General features: G+C 31.7%; 1 protein-coding gene across 2 annotated transcripts; it reads right to left on the bottom strand.

The window, feature by feature from the left end:
- LOC137647199 (perlucin-like) lies at positions 1–7,904 on the bottom strand. Of its 2 annotated transcripts, none has more exons than XM_068380532.1 (4): positions 7,884–7,904; positions 3,474–3,681; positions 1,425–1,595; positions 1–331 (listed from the first exon to the last, which is right to left on the bottom strand). In XM_068380532.1, the coding sequence occupies exons 2-4, from the start codon at positions 3,679–3,681 to the stop codon at positions 108–110; spliced, it is 603 nt and encodes a 200-aa protein (XP_068236633.1). In that variant the 5' UTR covers positions 7,884–7,904; the 3' UTR covers positions 1–107. The 2 variants fall into 2 exon arrangements, with proteins under 2 accessions (XP_068236633.1, XP_068236631.1); XM_068380530.1 differs by lacking the exon at positions 7,884–7,904 and adding an exon at positions 5,310–5,466.
- Positions 7,905–13,312: the final 5,408 nt, after the last annotated feature.

Below are 13,312 nucleotides of genomic sequence, written 5' to 3' on the forward strand. Positions count from 1 at the left end.
AATTTCAAATATTTATTACCTGACTCATTTCCTATTCAACTTATAAAACGTCATGGAATATGTGACTCGATCATAAGTCAGGGACTAAATGTACCTGTGAATTGTGTTTACTCTAAATATTGGCAAATAAAAGCACAAGGACTGTAGCAGTTTTTGTCACAGTAGCTAGGATACTTGGATGGCCAAAGTTCTAAGCAGTCTTCAACCCCTCCTTCGTTATCGGGTTGGCCTGGACGCCACCCGCTGTCTACGGGATTCCCTGATAGCCATGTGAAGTTACCTTGTTGTTTTAGGTCTGATGCTCCCAACCAGAAATGATAGGGTCCAGTCCCTATAAGAATATTAAAGGTGCCATTAGTCGATATTTCATGGAGTGAATTTTCCTCATAAAGTTGAAGTAAAAGTAAACTTCCTCATTTCTCATTGATGTTAATATTTGCATTGAAAATAATTTTATTTTTTGTAGATAACTTTTGGTTAAAATGTGGCAAGAAATTCTCTTTGGTAGTACAAAAATTTATTAATTTCATTTATATCTTAGATATATCATATGAACTAGTAATATGTTCTTTGCATAACTTTTAAAATGATATTCCTTTAAGTAAAAAACATCAAATTTGAAAAATAGTTCACTATACAGCATGTAGCCCTGAGTAATGTATATGTGTATGTATACTGGGAATAAATAGTTTGTATGGGAGCCCATAAACTACATTTCATATATTCCATTGTTGTTTATGTGGATATTCAGCTACAGCATGAAAGCAGGCATTATGATGGAAGGATAGTTACATGGTCCCAATTCCCTATCGTAGTCCTGACATTTACTGTCCTTCAATGACCATATCTGCATGAAAGAATCTGATAATACTTTTATGACTGTGGTGATGAAATTCAGCACCTATTAGGCTTTCTCACTACTCGATCCGTATCCAGGTCTTTTATGTATTTTTCATCTCGCTGCTTTTGTAATTTTTACCCATTGATTTAAAATGAACAAAATTTCAAAGTAACTATAGATGCTGTACTGTAGTGGAGAATGTTGAGTTCATGCTTCTAGGATTTTACTTTGAGAAACGCTGAAAACGCAGTGTTGGATATTTTTTGTGATCTTGTAATATAGTGCAGAAAGTAAGAGATGAGATCAGTTCTGCACTCAAGATCAAGGAATTTATTGATATAGAGTCCTGCAGAATTGACGGATATGCAACTTGTATAGAATTAAACATTAAGGTAGAATGTTAATAGTGTAAAGTCTTCGTACATAAAACAATAGATTTTTTTTTAAGGAAATCTTAACAGAGGAAAGAATTTGGACAGATTTTGATAAAAATTTGCACACTGTAAAGAAATAGGTCGTCAGTAAAAACTACAAAAGCTAATAGAAACTACATGAAAAAAATGTAAGGAATTTCACCACATACCATGTTTCTGCATGACAACAGCAATAAGAGCTGATGGGTGTGATGGCTCAGCTAAATCACCTCCCATATCCCTGCAAAAATCTCTTGCTTGCCACCACGTGAGATGGTGATGAACGTGTATATAAAAACACTCGAACATAACTTGAAAGAATGGTGGAGGGCAGGTAGGCTCTGTGAGAAAAATATCTAGTTTGTAAGGGTGGTTTAAAAAAAGATATAAAATATTTCTTAAGTTTAGGAAATATCACATGCATTAGTATGTTAATTCTTCTGCTAATATATTTCTTTTAATACTGGTACATATTTGTTTAATCAAAAACTACTAATTACCCATACTACAGCACTAATATAATTTTAACACTTAGTTTATTTGTTATTGGTGAAAGGTTGCTGATGTTATCATTAACCCTTTTACCCCCAAAGGACGTACTGGTACGTTTCACAAAAGCCATCCCTTTACTCCCATGGATGTACCGGTACGTCCTTGCAAAAAAATGCTATAAAAATTTTTTTTTTCATATTTTTGATAATTTTTTGAGAAAATTAAGGCATTTTCCAAGAGAATGAGACCAACTTGACCTCTTTATGACAAAAATTAAGGCTGTTAGAGCAATTTAAAAAAAAATATACTGCAAAATGTGCTGGAAAAAAAAAACAACCCCCTGGGGGTTAAGGGTTGGAAATTTCCAAATAGCATGGGGGTAAAAGGGTTAAGATCAGAGTGCAAGTATGGCAGTTTAACTATGCCAAGAGGACATGATATATATCAAAGCTTAAAATGTAAAGGATACTTCACTGAGAATCAATCATTTATTCAAAGCAGTTGTTCATGTTCAAAGAGGAATACTGTACTGATTTCCTCTGTCCTCCAATCTTCACTTGTCTAAGGAACCAATACCTTTGCCAAGTTATCTTAACAATTCAGTAAAGGTCCATATTTTGAAGATTGTGATAATAAAACTCTTAGAGAGTTTTCCTTCATTAACCCACCTCTATTAGAGTGTGGGAATCAGCAATATGAACATCAATTAAGTTTCATAAGAATTAGCAGAATTTCTGGAGGACAGATAGTTTGCCCAGAAACATCAACCCCACATAGAAGTGGGAAAAGATGCAGACAAAGAAGAAGGAGGATAGTTTGTCCAACTGATGTGACCAGGAGACAGAAATAGCAAATACCCTAGCTGTCACTGTTTTGCTTCTTGCCATTAACTGCTTGAGTGTCTCATTACTTTACTGGAGTCATGTGTCTATTGAACTGAAAGAAGATGGGTATTTTAAAGAATTTTACGTGCGAATGTCAGTAAACCAAGCTTCTAAAGAAGAAGTAATATAGACATCATGTAACTAAAGAAATTACAAATTTTATTACCTAAATTTGTTTTTTATATTCACCTGATTTATATATACATGCCCTTCCTGTGACTAGTGATGTCAAGAGGATAGAGATTTAGTTTCAACTTGGAGACTGAAAAGATTAAAAGGCTGTGGCGTACCCAAGCCAAGGTTACCAACATTAACTGTCAAGTTATCTCAATGCAGTACTAAAAGCCTAAGCCTGTTGAATGGAAAGAAAACTGGAAATTTTTTATATGTAGGGTATATGTCGATATAAAACCTGCCCTCAAGAGGGAAATGCAATATGGACACCAGATGAATATGAAAATAAAAGGGATTTTGACATAGGAAAAAGCTATTTTTGGGTGAGATAGCCATGTCGTCCTGATGGAAGTTCCTTCTGGCAACTTTCTACAGTAATATTTCTGCGATTGATATTACAAGAGAATTACCGTCAGTGCAATGGAAGAACAGAAATTAAGAGTAGGAACTGACTCTTTGTACAATACAGACTGTTTGAAAAATGTGTACAGTAGATCTAAATCGTTTCCATTAGTAAAGGATAAGTGAATATTCTTGCATAAGAAATTATTTAACATAGCCAACAGAAAGAATAAGCAGACATCTATGTTCTTTTTCCCTTAAAAGTATTTATTTAATTACCTACCCTGATGTAAGTGAATTATGGCTAATCAGGAATATGTTGCTTACCTTCATTAGATGTTCTTAGATTTCTTTCTGGTGAATTTTGATCCTCTTGTACTTTTACCTCTGGGAAATCACTCCTCTCATAGTCATCTTCCGGAAAGCTTTCAAAGAATGTCTCTCTGAAAATGTTTGCAGAGGCCCTAGTGTTGTACACAACTTGTACAATTAGAAGAGTAAAGCCAATATTCAACCAAAGCTGCCTTGCCAACATCTGCAAAAATACAGGCCATGAAGTTTTTCCATTAATTTAGGTAATTTGGAAAAGTTTTTCCATAGAGGATTAACTTTAGAAAATTATATAGTTGCGAAATAAAAACATAAAACATACTAAATTACATGAATATAGCGTAATGAAAACTTTATTTTTATGCCCCATTGGTGTTAAGTTGGTGTTACAAGAAAGCATATTGAGTTCATGGATTTTCAGATACAAATTACAATAAGCTAAGAGCAAAACCACAACAAAGAACTTGTCATTATATTTAAAGATAATTAGATTTTTCAGTCTCGCTTACCTAACCCTTACGACCAAGCTGAACTACTTTTATAGAGACACTAAGAATTAAGAATCTTTGGTTAATATGTAGACACATCATACCTATCCCTATTGATTGAATTTGCTTTGCGTTCAGTTGGAGAGAAGACGCAATGGTTTTGTGCTGTGTTTTTTTTTAAATCTGCCGTTTGTTTTCACAAACTTGACACTGATTTTATTTAGATTTTTAGTAGAAAGGGAAATTTCCCTAATACATGGTGCAATGCATATCTATAAATGTTATATACATGCTAATTGTACCATTTAGGCCAATCTTCACCCTTAGTATGTTCCCTGAGGGGGTTGGAGAGGGATCATAGACTTGATAGTCTATGCAAGAAACATTTTATTACTGTACTTTTAACTTCCTTTTTTTCTAGATCTCGTAAATCCAAGCTTAATCTTTATTATTATTGTACCATATTTGGAATTCAGTATTCGTTCTGCCGTGATGTCCATAATCTCCACATAAAGTATGACGTTCCAAAGAGTGTAATTTGCACTATAAATGGTTTAGATTGTCTCCCTGTATGAGCAGAAGTTTTCTTTGATATTTCCTTTTAGGTCATACTATATTTGTTACATCTCTGTAGATTTCATAGGTTCCATGCAAACGTTATTACATTACTGAGATTGATCTTAGTATTTATTGTAACTCATGGCCAAAGTCATAACTCATGTCTCCAAAGTGTGTGATACGTAGTGACAATGTGGAATATTATTTTTAACAGTACTTTTCTTGGTGATCTTTGCTTGTAATTCTACCTATGTTAGGTCCATACTTTATGCTTAGCTACACTGACTTTGATATTAGACTTGAGCATTTCTACATCCTTTTCTTCAAACTTATTTTGATGATGATAGTTTTCATGATGAGGTCCTATCCCAGTTTGAAAATACACATAGCAGAAATTAGGCAAGTCTTGTTGTTCCGCATTGCGCTTTATATCCCAGTCCAGAGTAGGTGTGTGTATTTACATTATGTAGAACACATGATTATAGTTTTCTAACATTTAAACGTATTTCTTTTGAACTGCATGTTGGTTTTCTTTTCTTTCTCCATTCATTTTATTTTTAAGACTGAGAATTTTTTTTTTTTTCATAGGCTACTCATTTAAATCAGTATTACACTTCATTGAATTTCGCACTACCTACAGTTATTTAATTTTGGATTGTTAATCAAATGTTTGAAATGGAAATTTATTTAGTTCTTGTAAAATAGTAATTTAAAAAGTAGATATGAAAATAAAATAATAAGTATTTTGTATTTGCAATTCATGCAATATGAATAGGAATGGTTTTACCTTTCTATCTCCAAACTTGTTCAAAACAGACAATATATGTAGCTTGCACTTGCTTTTAAGCTTTTATCAAATACTAATGGCTAAGCTCGTGATGTTTAATTGTGGGGCATAGAATTTTTTTTGTAGAAGATAAGATAACTGGTAGTTGTAATGAAACGCACTAGATGATGTAGGGCACGATTTTAGTTTCCATTCTGTAAAATTCTTGGCATAAAAAACTAATTTAGAATGTAAGGGTGATTAAGATTCTTAAAATGTACTACGCTGTACTGATCAGAACATATTTTGAATAGGTTCTGTTTTACTTAAATCGTTATTTTTTTACTTTTAGATTTCTTTCTTTTAGAAAAGTCTTTATAATGTTAGCTTGTAGATTAATTTCTTCCACTTGACCATCGCAGAAGAACGCCACTTCTAAATATCTCAAGACTTTGATAAGATTTGGACCTGACCTTTGATAAGAGTAATCTGTTTATAATATAGTATGATCTGTATGTTTATTATAGAATATATACCATTTTATTTTGATTATGTGAGACCTTGTACTGAGTAAAAAATGGAAAAAGTAGAAAACACGTAGTAAGTCAAAAATAAATGGGCTGTGTTGGTGTGCATTGCAGTAGAAAGAGGAAGATTGGGCGTGTCTAGGATAGTTGAAAGGTGGAACACTAGAGAAAGGGTAACGCCTATAGTGTCAGGAAAACTCGGAGGAATTAAAAAGTTTTTGGGGAGAGTTAATATACTGTATGACTATAGTATTTGGGTTTGGTGTTCTAGGTATTTTAGAACCAAAGGTAGGTGACAGAGAAATTGTTTGTGCTTTTAGGTATGGACTTCTAAGTCCTGTGAGATGGATATTCATGACCATACGTGGGAAAGAGAAATGGTGCGGAAATATTTACGGGATTGTTTTATTACAAATAGTATGGAATATCAACTTGATGTTTTGTAATGTTGAGAAAAATAGTGGCTGGTGGTGTATCTGATCATAATTCATTTGAAATAAAAGTTGAGATATGTCAAAGCTAAAGTTGAAAGGGAAAAGATGAAAATGTGATTGATTGAATAGAAGGAAGCTGGAAGTATGCTTGAGGAGAAAATGGTTGAACGTAGGATAGATGCTCTGATATGGACATGAATGAATGAATGATTCGTTATTTTCTGGCCTCTTAACATCAGTGGTCCTTGATGCAAATTTGGATATGCTTAATAAACAATATCTTAAGATAAAAAACTAAAATAAAAACGGAAATGAATAAATAACCTGACATGAAAGTAGAGGGATTACATTAAGAATTTGTTAAATTTCAGGATATGTTCATAGATTCAAGAAGAGAAAATGAGAGGCTGAGTGAAGGGGATGGATTGTAAGACAAAAGAAAAGATGATCTACAATAATACTGAAAATTGAGTGTTAAAAAGAAGGGAAAATTATTTTAAAATTGGTGAGGAAGTGAGCATGTTTTATAAAGAAACCTGGAAGGGGTTCTACATAGAAGTGAATGCAGAAAGAAAAGTAAAAGAGATGGTGCGGTAGCAGCAACCAAAGAAACTAACGAGTTTGGGCGGACTCGAACCCCAGTCTGTTTTATCTTATTTCTCTTCCTCTTGTTTGTTTTGAAGTTTTTATATTTTATATATAAAAGATCTAATTTAATGTTGTTATTGTTCTTAATTTTTTTTTTATTATTTATTAATTCTCATGTAACTTATCTATTTCCTTATTTCCTTTCCTCACTGGGCTATTTTTCCCTGGGAGCCCTTGCCCTTATAGCATCTTCCTTTTCCAACTAGGGTTGTGGCTTGACTTTTGATAATATATATTATATATATACAGTATGCATATATATATATATATATATATATATATATATATATATATATATATATATATATATATATATAGTGTTGTAGCTTGACTTTTAATATATATATATATATATATATATATATATATATATATATATACATATATATATATTATATATATATATATATATATATATATATATATATATATATATATATATATATTAAAAGTCAAGCTACAACACTATATATATATATATATATATATATATATATATATATATATATAGTGTTGTAGCTTGACTTTTATATATATATATATATATATATATATATATATATATATATATATATATATACTGTATATATATATATATATATATATATATATATATATATATATATATACTGTATATATATATATATATATATATATATATATATATATATAGATATATATATATGTATAAATATATATATATATATATATATATATATATATATATATATATATAAATATATATATATATATAAATATATATATATATATATATATATATATATATATATATATATATATATATATATATATATATATATATATACTGTATATGTATATATATATATATACATACATATATATATATTCTACATATATATATATATATATATATATATATATATATATATATATATATATATATATATATATATATATATATATATATATATATATGTCGTTGTTAAAAGAGTTAAATCTTATACTCAAGTAGAAAAGTTTGAGAGCTAAAATCCAGCTACTGAGAGTAGGTTGTCTTCCATAAAGAGAAACCAAGGAGTTATCTAACCCGAAACAGAAGTAATTGGAATAAATATCTTAATCTAATCTGATAAAATTCACTCGTCAAGCACGGAATTGTAAAGCCTTGCTTGGCAATACGAATTTATTAATAATCTGTTACGAACTGAAATGTTGCAAACTAGTTTTTTTTAAGTGATACAGATGAAAGTACTTATGAATTTGGTACGCTTTGGGCGGAAGTGAGTGTGAGAACAGTAGTTAGTGGATGATTGTTATATAATAAATATAAGGGCAGAAAGAAAATCAATAATTTCCAATATAAAATACTGGAATAAGGGTACTGAATAAAATCCTGAAAAGTTCAGTATTCGTCAGAATTTTATGATATACTCCTGTCTTTATATTAATTTCTTTGGTCCACCAGAATGTTATTTATCAAATTTATTATTCCTAGAATATCCCACCCCTGTAGTGTCGCCAGTATGCCTCACGTGATGCACTGTAGGTTTTAATAAAGGATAATTGTAGTGTCCTTTTGACCATAGTTTCTACCATTTACTAGCCTCCGACTTCGCCACCATTCTCGTTTCCTTTCTTTATCATCTTCCTTTCAGACCTCTTAAGCGGGATTTACACGGTCGAACGGTTCGGCAGACCCGGTTATCCAACCTGCTTGTCAAACGGTTCAAAAGGGTGGAGTTAGCCACAAACGCATAAGGTTTGTGGATAATGAAGTCCCGCCCACAAAAGCCAGGCGAGAACAGACTTTCTTCGAACCGTTCGACGAACGTGTTCGATAACCAAATACCCAGTTCACACGTTCGAACATCACTTCAAACACTTGTCTGTCAAACCGCGTTCGACGGACCGTTCGGCCGTGTAAACTAGCCTTTATGATTGCGTGCAACTGCCTGGTTACCTTATGTGCTTAAATTTATTTTGAGATCCGTACTTTTTCAGTATAACGCCTGTTACTGTTATTTACTGAATAGGCCTATACAGGAAAAACGAGGTAAAATAAGCCTATACATTAAAAGAAACTAACAACAAAGTGAATGGAATACAGGCAAAACATTTCGAAAAATTGTACAGTCACTCCCAATAATAATAAAAAAAAAATTACTTGCTGGTATTTACTGAATAGACCTATATAGTAAAACAAATTAAATAGGCCTATACATTAAAAGAAACTAACAACAAAGTGAACGGAATACATACAAAACCTTTCGAAAAAAATTGTACAGTTACTCCCAATAAAAAAAAAATCACTTGTTGTTATTTACTGAATAGACCTATGCAGTTAAACAAATTAAATAGGCCTATACAGTAACAGAAACTAACAAAGTGAACGGAATACAGGCAAAACCTTTCGAAAATAATGTACAGTCACTCCTCAAAAAATAAAAAAAATTCTTGCTTGTGGGAAGTTCGATAATGCTAGTTAATTCATAGTATTGTCTGGAAACTCTTGTATTATTATGCGAGTTGCTTGCTCACGCACACACTTACGGGATCGATTGTGTGAAGGAAAATTACGAAGTTGGTACAGTTATTAGTTTAGTGCCATTACTCATGACTTACTTTCGTTCGTATTGACATCCTTCCTTGCTTACGACCTTGAATTTGCCTTGAGGAGTTCTCTTCCTTGAGGGTACACTCGGGCACACTATTCTGTCTTATTTCTTTTCATCTTGTTTTGTTATTTTTTTATAGTTCATATAGGAGATTTTTTTTTATAATTATTGAAATATTTTATTTTTCCTTGTTTCCTTTCCTCACTGGGCTATTTTCCCTGTTGGAGCCCCTGGGCTTATAGCATCCAGCTTTTCCAACTGGGGTTGTAGCTTAGCAAGTAATAATAATAATAATAATAATTGGGGATTCGTATGCAAGTTTTGTTATGGAAGTTCGGCAAAATTACATAACGAGTACAGTATTGCTGTTATGGTATGGGAGGGGGGGTGCAGGCTTGATTCCTTAAACATGTCCTCTCTCTCTCTCTCTCTCTCTCTCTCTCTCTCTCTCTCTCTCTCTCTCTCTCTCTCTCTCTCTCATATGCAGTTACGGGAATACTTTGTATCTAATTTGAATATGTACCAAAATTCCTTATAGGACCATAATGAATAAAAAGAAAAGACAAATTTACCATTTAGAATGTAAAGTCGGTCCAGGTTCCGAGTAGCTAATCATCTTTACCCTTTTTTTTAAGTAAAACATATGTTAATTAATCGTAATAAACTTAGAATAAAAGTAAAAACGAACTAAAGATGATCATTTTATTTGCATAATTTAAGAACGACGCAATGAAATAAATTTAGAAGGACGTCATCGAAACTGTAAGCTAGAACACACATACACATGTCTAGAGGCGCACTGTAGGCATGACTTGAAGGGCTTTGCCCATAGATTCGCGCCCCTTTTAACCTTCCGCTACATCACGGTTCGTCATCACCACCACCTACGCCTTTTGACGCAAAGGTCCTCGGTTAGATTTCGCCAGTTGTCTCTATCTTGAGCTTTTAATTCAACACTTCTCCATTCATCCTCTCCTACTTCGCTTTTCATAGTCTTCAGCCATGTAGGTCTGGGTTTTCCAACTCTTCTAGTGCCTTGTGGAGCCCAACTAAATGTTTGGTGAACTAATCTCTTTTGGGGAGTGCGAAGAGCATACCATACCCAAACCATCTCCATCTACCCCTCATCATGATCTCATCCCCATATGGCGCTCGAGTAATCTCTCTTATAGTTTCATTTCTAATACTGTCCTTCCATTTAATTCCCAATACCTCGGTTCATATTAATTTTATTTCAGCTTGCTGTCCAACACCTTTACTATTATTCCATGTCGCCGGAACTTACGGTCTATATTTATGAATGCACACACACACACACACACACACACACACACACACACACACACACATATATATATATATATATATATATATATATATATATATATATATATATATATTGTGTGTGTGTAGTTTATTTTTTAAGAAACAAAACCACCATCCTTGAGTAATGCCATAAACTCTGTACCATGACCTTTCACTGTCTTTGAGTAGAGCTTTCTTGCTTGGGGGTAAAGTCGGACACGCTGTTCTGTCTCGTTTCTCTTCCTCTTGTTTTTTTTTTCTTTTTCTTTTTCTTTTTTTTTAAGTTTTTAAAGTTTATATGTGAAGGATCTAATTTAATGTTGTTACTGTTCTTTAAATGTTTTATTTTCATTGTTTATTCTTCTCTTGTAGTTTATTTATTACCTTGTTTCCTTTCCTCACTGGGATATTTTTCCCTGTTGGAGCCCTTTAGCTTATAACTTGTTTCTTTTCCAACTATGGTTATAGACTAGCTTATGATAATAATAATAATAATAATAATAATAATAATAATAATAATGATGATGATGATATTGCTGGTAATGGAAAATGATAAAATTCCAGAATTAATTTTATTCTTTTGAAAATGCCTAACGAAGTCGCCATGTGTATTAAGTAGACACTGAAAAAAAAAGCAAAAAAAGAGAATTTCAGGTTTATGAAGAATCAGGGTAACTGCAACTTTGTCACTTGCCTCTTCCTCATGTGTGTATGAATCTGCTAAAGACATTCTTTTTTTTTTTAGTAAGAGAACATTGTTTTTCAAGTTTGATGATGAATGTTTTCATTGCGCGTTTGTATCGATTTTGAGTTATTAAAAGCCAATTATCATTTTTTTTTTTTTATTTCAGACATTTTTGAGAGGAATCCACGAATCTGCTGACTAAGGATATTTCAAGGTAATTCAAAGTTATGTTTAAGCCTCCGGAAAGTAGATTATTATTATTATTATTATTATTATTATTATTATTATTATTATTATTATAATGCCTACGCATTGGGTAACTATAACATTTGTTGTTATTGTTATTTGTTTGTTCATACCGTTGAAAAGGAACGGATAGCATTACGCTTTAAGGTGTAAATCCAATATAAATATAAATAACTATATATCATTCGAAAATCAGTTGATAGTAGTGTTAATTGATAAACATGGTTGTGGTGGCTGATGTGGTAACGTCCCTGACTGGTGAACGCCAGACTGGGTTCCGAGTCCCACCTCAAACTCGTTAGTTCCTCTGGTCGCTGCAACCTCACCTTCCGTGTGAGCCGATGAGGGGGGGGGGGGGTGGCCTATAGGTCTATCTGCTGAGTCATCAGTAGCCAATGCCTGGCTCTCCTTGATCCTTGCTTGGGTGGAGAGGGGTCTTGAGCGCTGATCATATGTCTATATGGTCTATGTCAGGGTATTGTCCTGCTCGATAGGACAATGTCACTGTTCCTTGCCTCTGCCATTCATGAGTGGCCTTTAAACCTTTAAACAGATTTTGCATATATCCATTCATCATCATTATCGTCATCCATTGCTAGTTCACTGCAGGACAAAGGCCTCATACATATCCGTCCACTCCCGTCTGTTTCTTATTTTTATGTTTAACGAATCATTTTTACAGAATTTTGTGACAATTTTTATATTTTTAGCAAGCTTCAAATCATCACTATTATTTTTTTTGTTCTATTTGATTGATTTTTTAATTCTATAGTAATTCGAAATTTTCATCTTCAAAATAGCACCCAAATTACTATGCAAGTTTTAAAACTAACTACAGTTTATGTTCCATCAAATTAAGTTTTCATATGTAAAAATAAAAAAAATAAAAATGTTGCTTATCAGAGTTATCCCGGAGCTGTTATAGATACAAAGAAACTATAATTGGAAAATTAAATTTTTATACACAATATTTTATTTACACACACACACACACACACACATATATATATATATATATATATATATATATATATATATATATATATATATATATATATATATATATATATATATATATTGGACGAATGTTTTCTTAGAAGTATATTATCATTTTCCATTTTTGCATGTTTTTATAAATTCAAACAATTTTGCCTCAAAATAAAAAAATAATCTAGAAGGATAATTGATTACAATTACTAATTAAAGAAATTTTATCCTACTTTTTTTATGGATATTTGCATAAAATTTTATTAACAATTTCCTATTTTACAAATATTGATTAATATTTTTTTTTTTTTTTTTTTTTCAAAATAGCAAAATAGCTTGAGGGTACATTCGGGCACACTATTCTATATCATTTCTCTTCCTCTTCTTTTGATAAAGTTCTTATAGTTTTTATAGGAGATATTTATTTCAATGTTATTACTGTTCTTAAAATATTTTATTTTTTCTTGTTTCCTTTCCTTACTGGGCTATTTTCCCTGTTGGAGCTTTTCCAACTAGGGTTGTAGCTTAGCAAGTAATAATAATAATAATAATAATAATAATAATAATAATAATAATAATAATAATAGAAATAATC

This window comes from Palaemon carinicauda, chromosome 9 (genome assembly GCF_036898095.1).
Source record: "Palaemon carinicauda isolate YSFRI2023 chromosome 9, ASM3689809v2, whole genome shotgun sequence".
NCBI classification, from domain to species: Eukaryota; Metazoa; Arthropoda; class Malacostraca; order Decapoda; family Palaemonidae; genus Palaemon; species Palaemon carinicauda.

Coding starts and splice junctions, on each gene's coding strand:
- LOC137647199 (XM_068380532.1), bottom strand. CDS start 3,681: ATGTTGGCAAGGCAGCTTTGGTTGAATATTGGCTTTACTCTTCTAATT. Junction 1,596..3,473: donor TCTAAGAACATCTAATGAAG/GTAAGCAACATA, acceptor TTTTTCTCACAG/AGCCTACCTGCCCTCCACCA. Junction 332..1,424: donor TGTTGTCATGCAGAAACATG/GTATGTGGTGAA, acceptor ATATTCTTATAG/GGACTGGACCCTATCATTTC.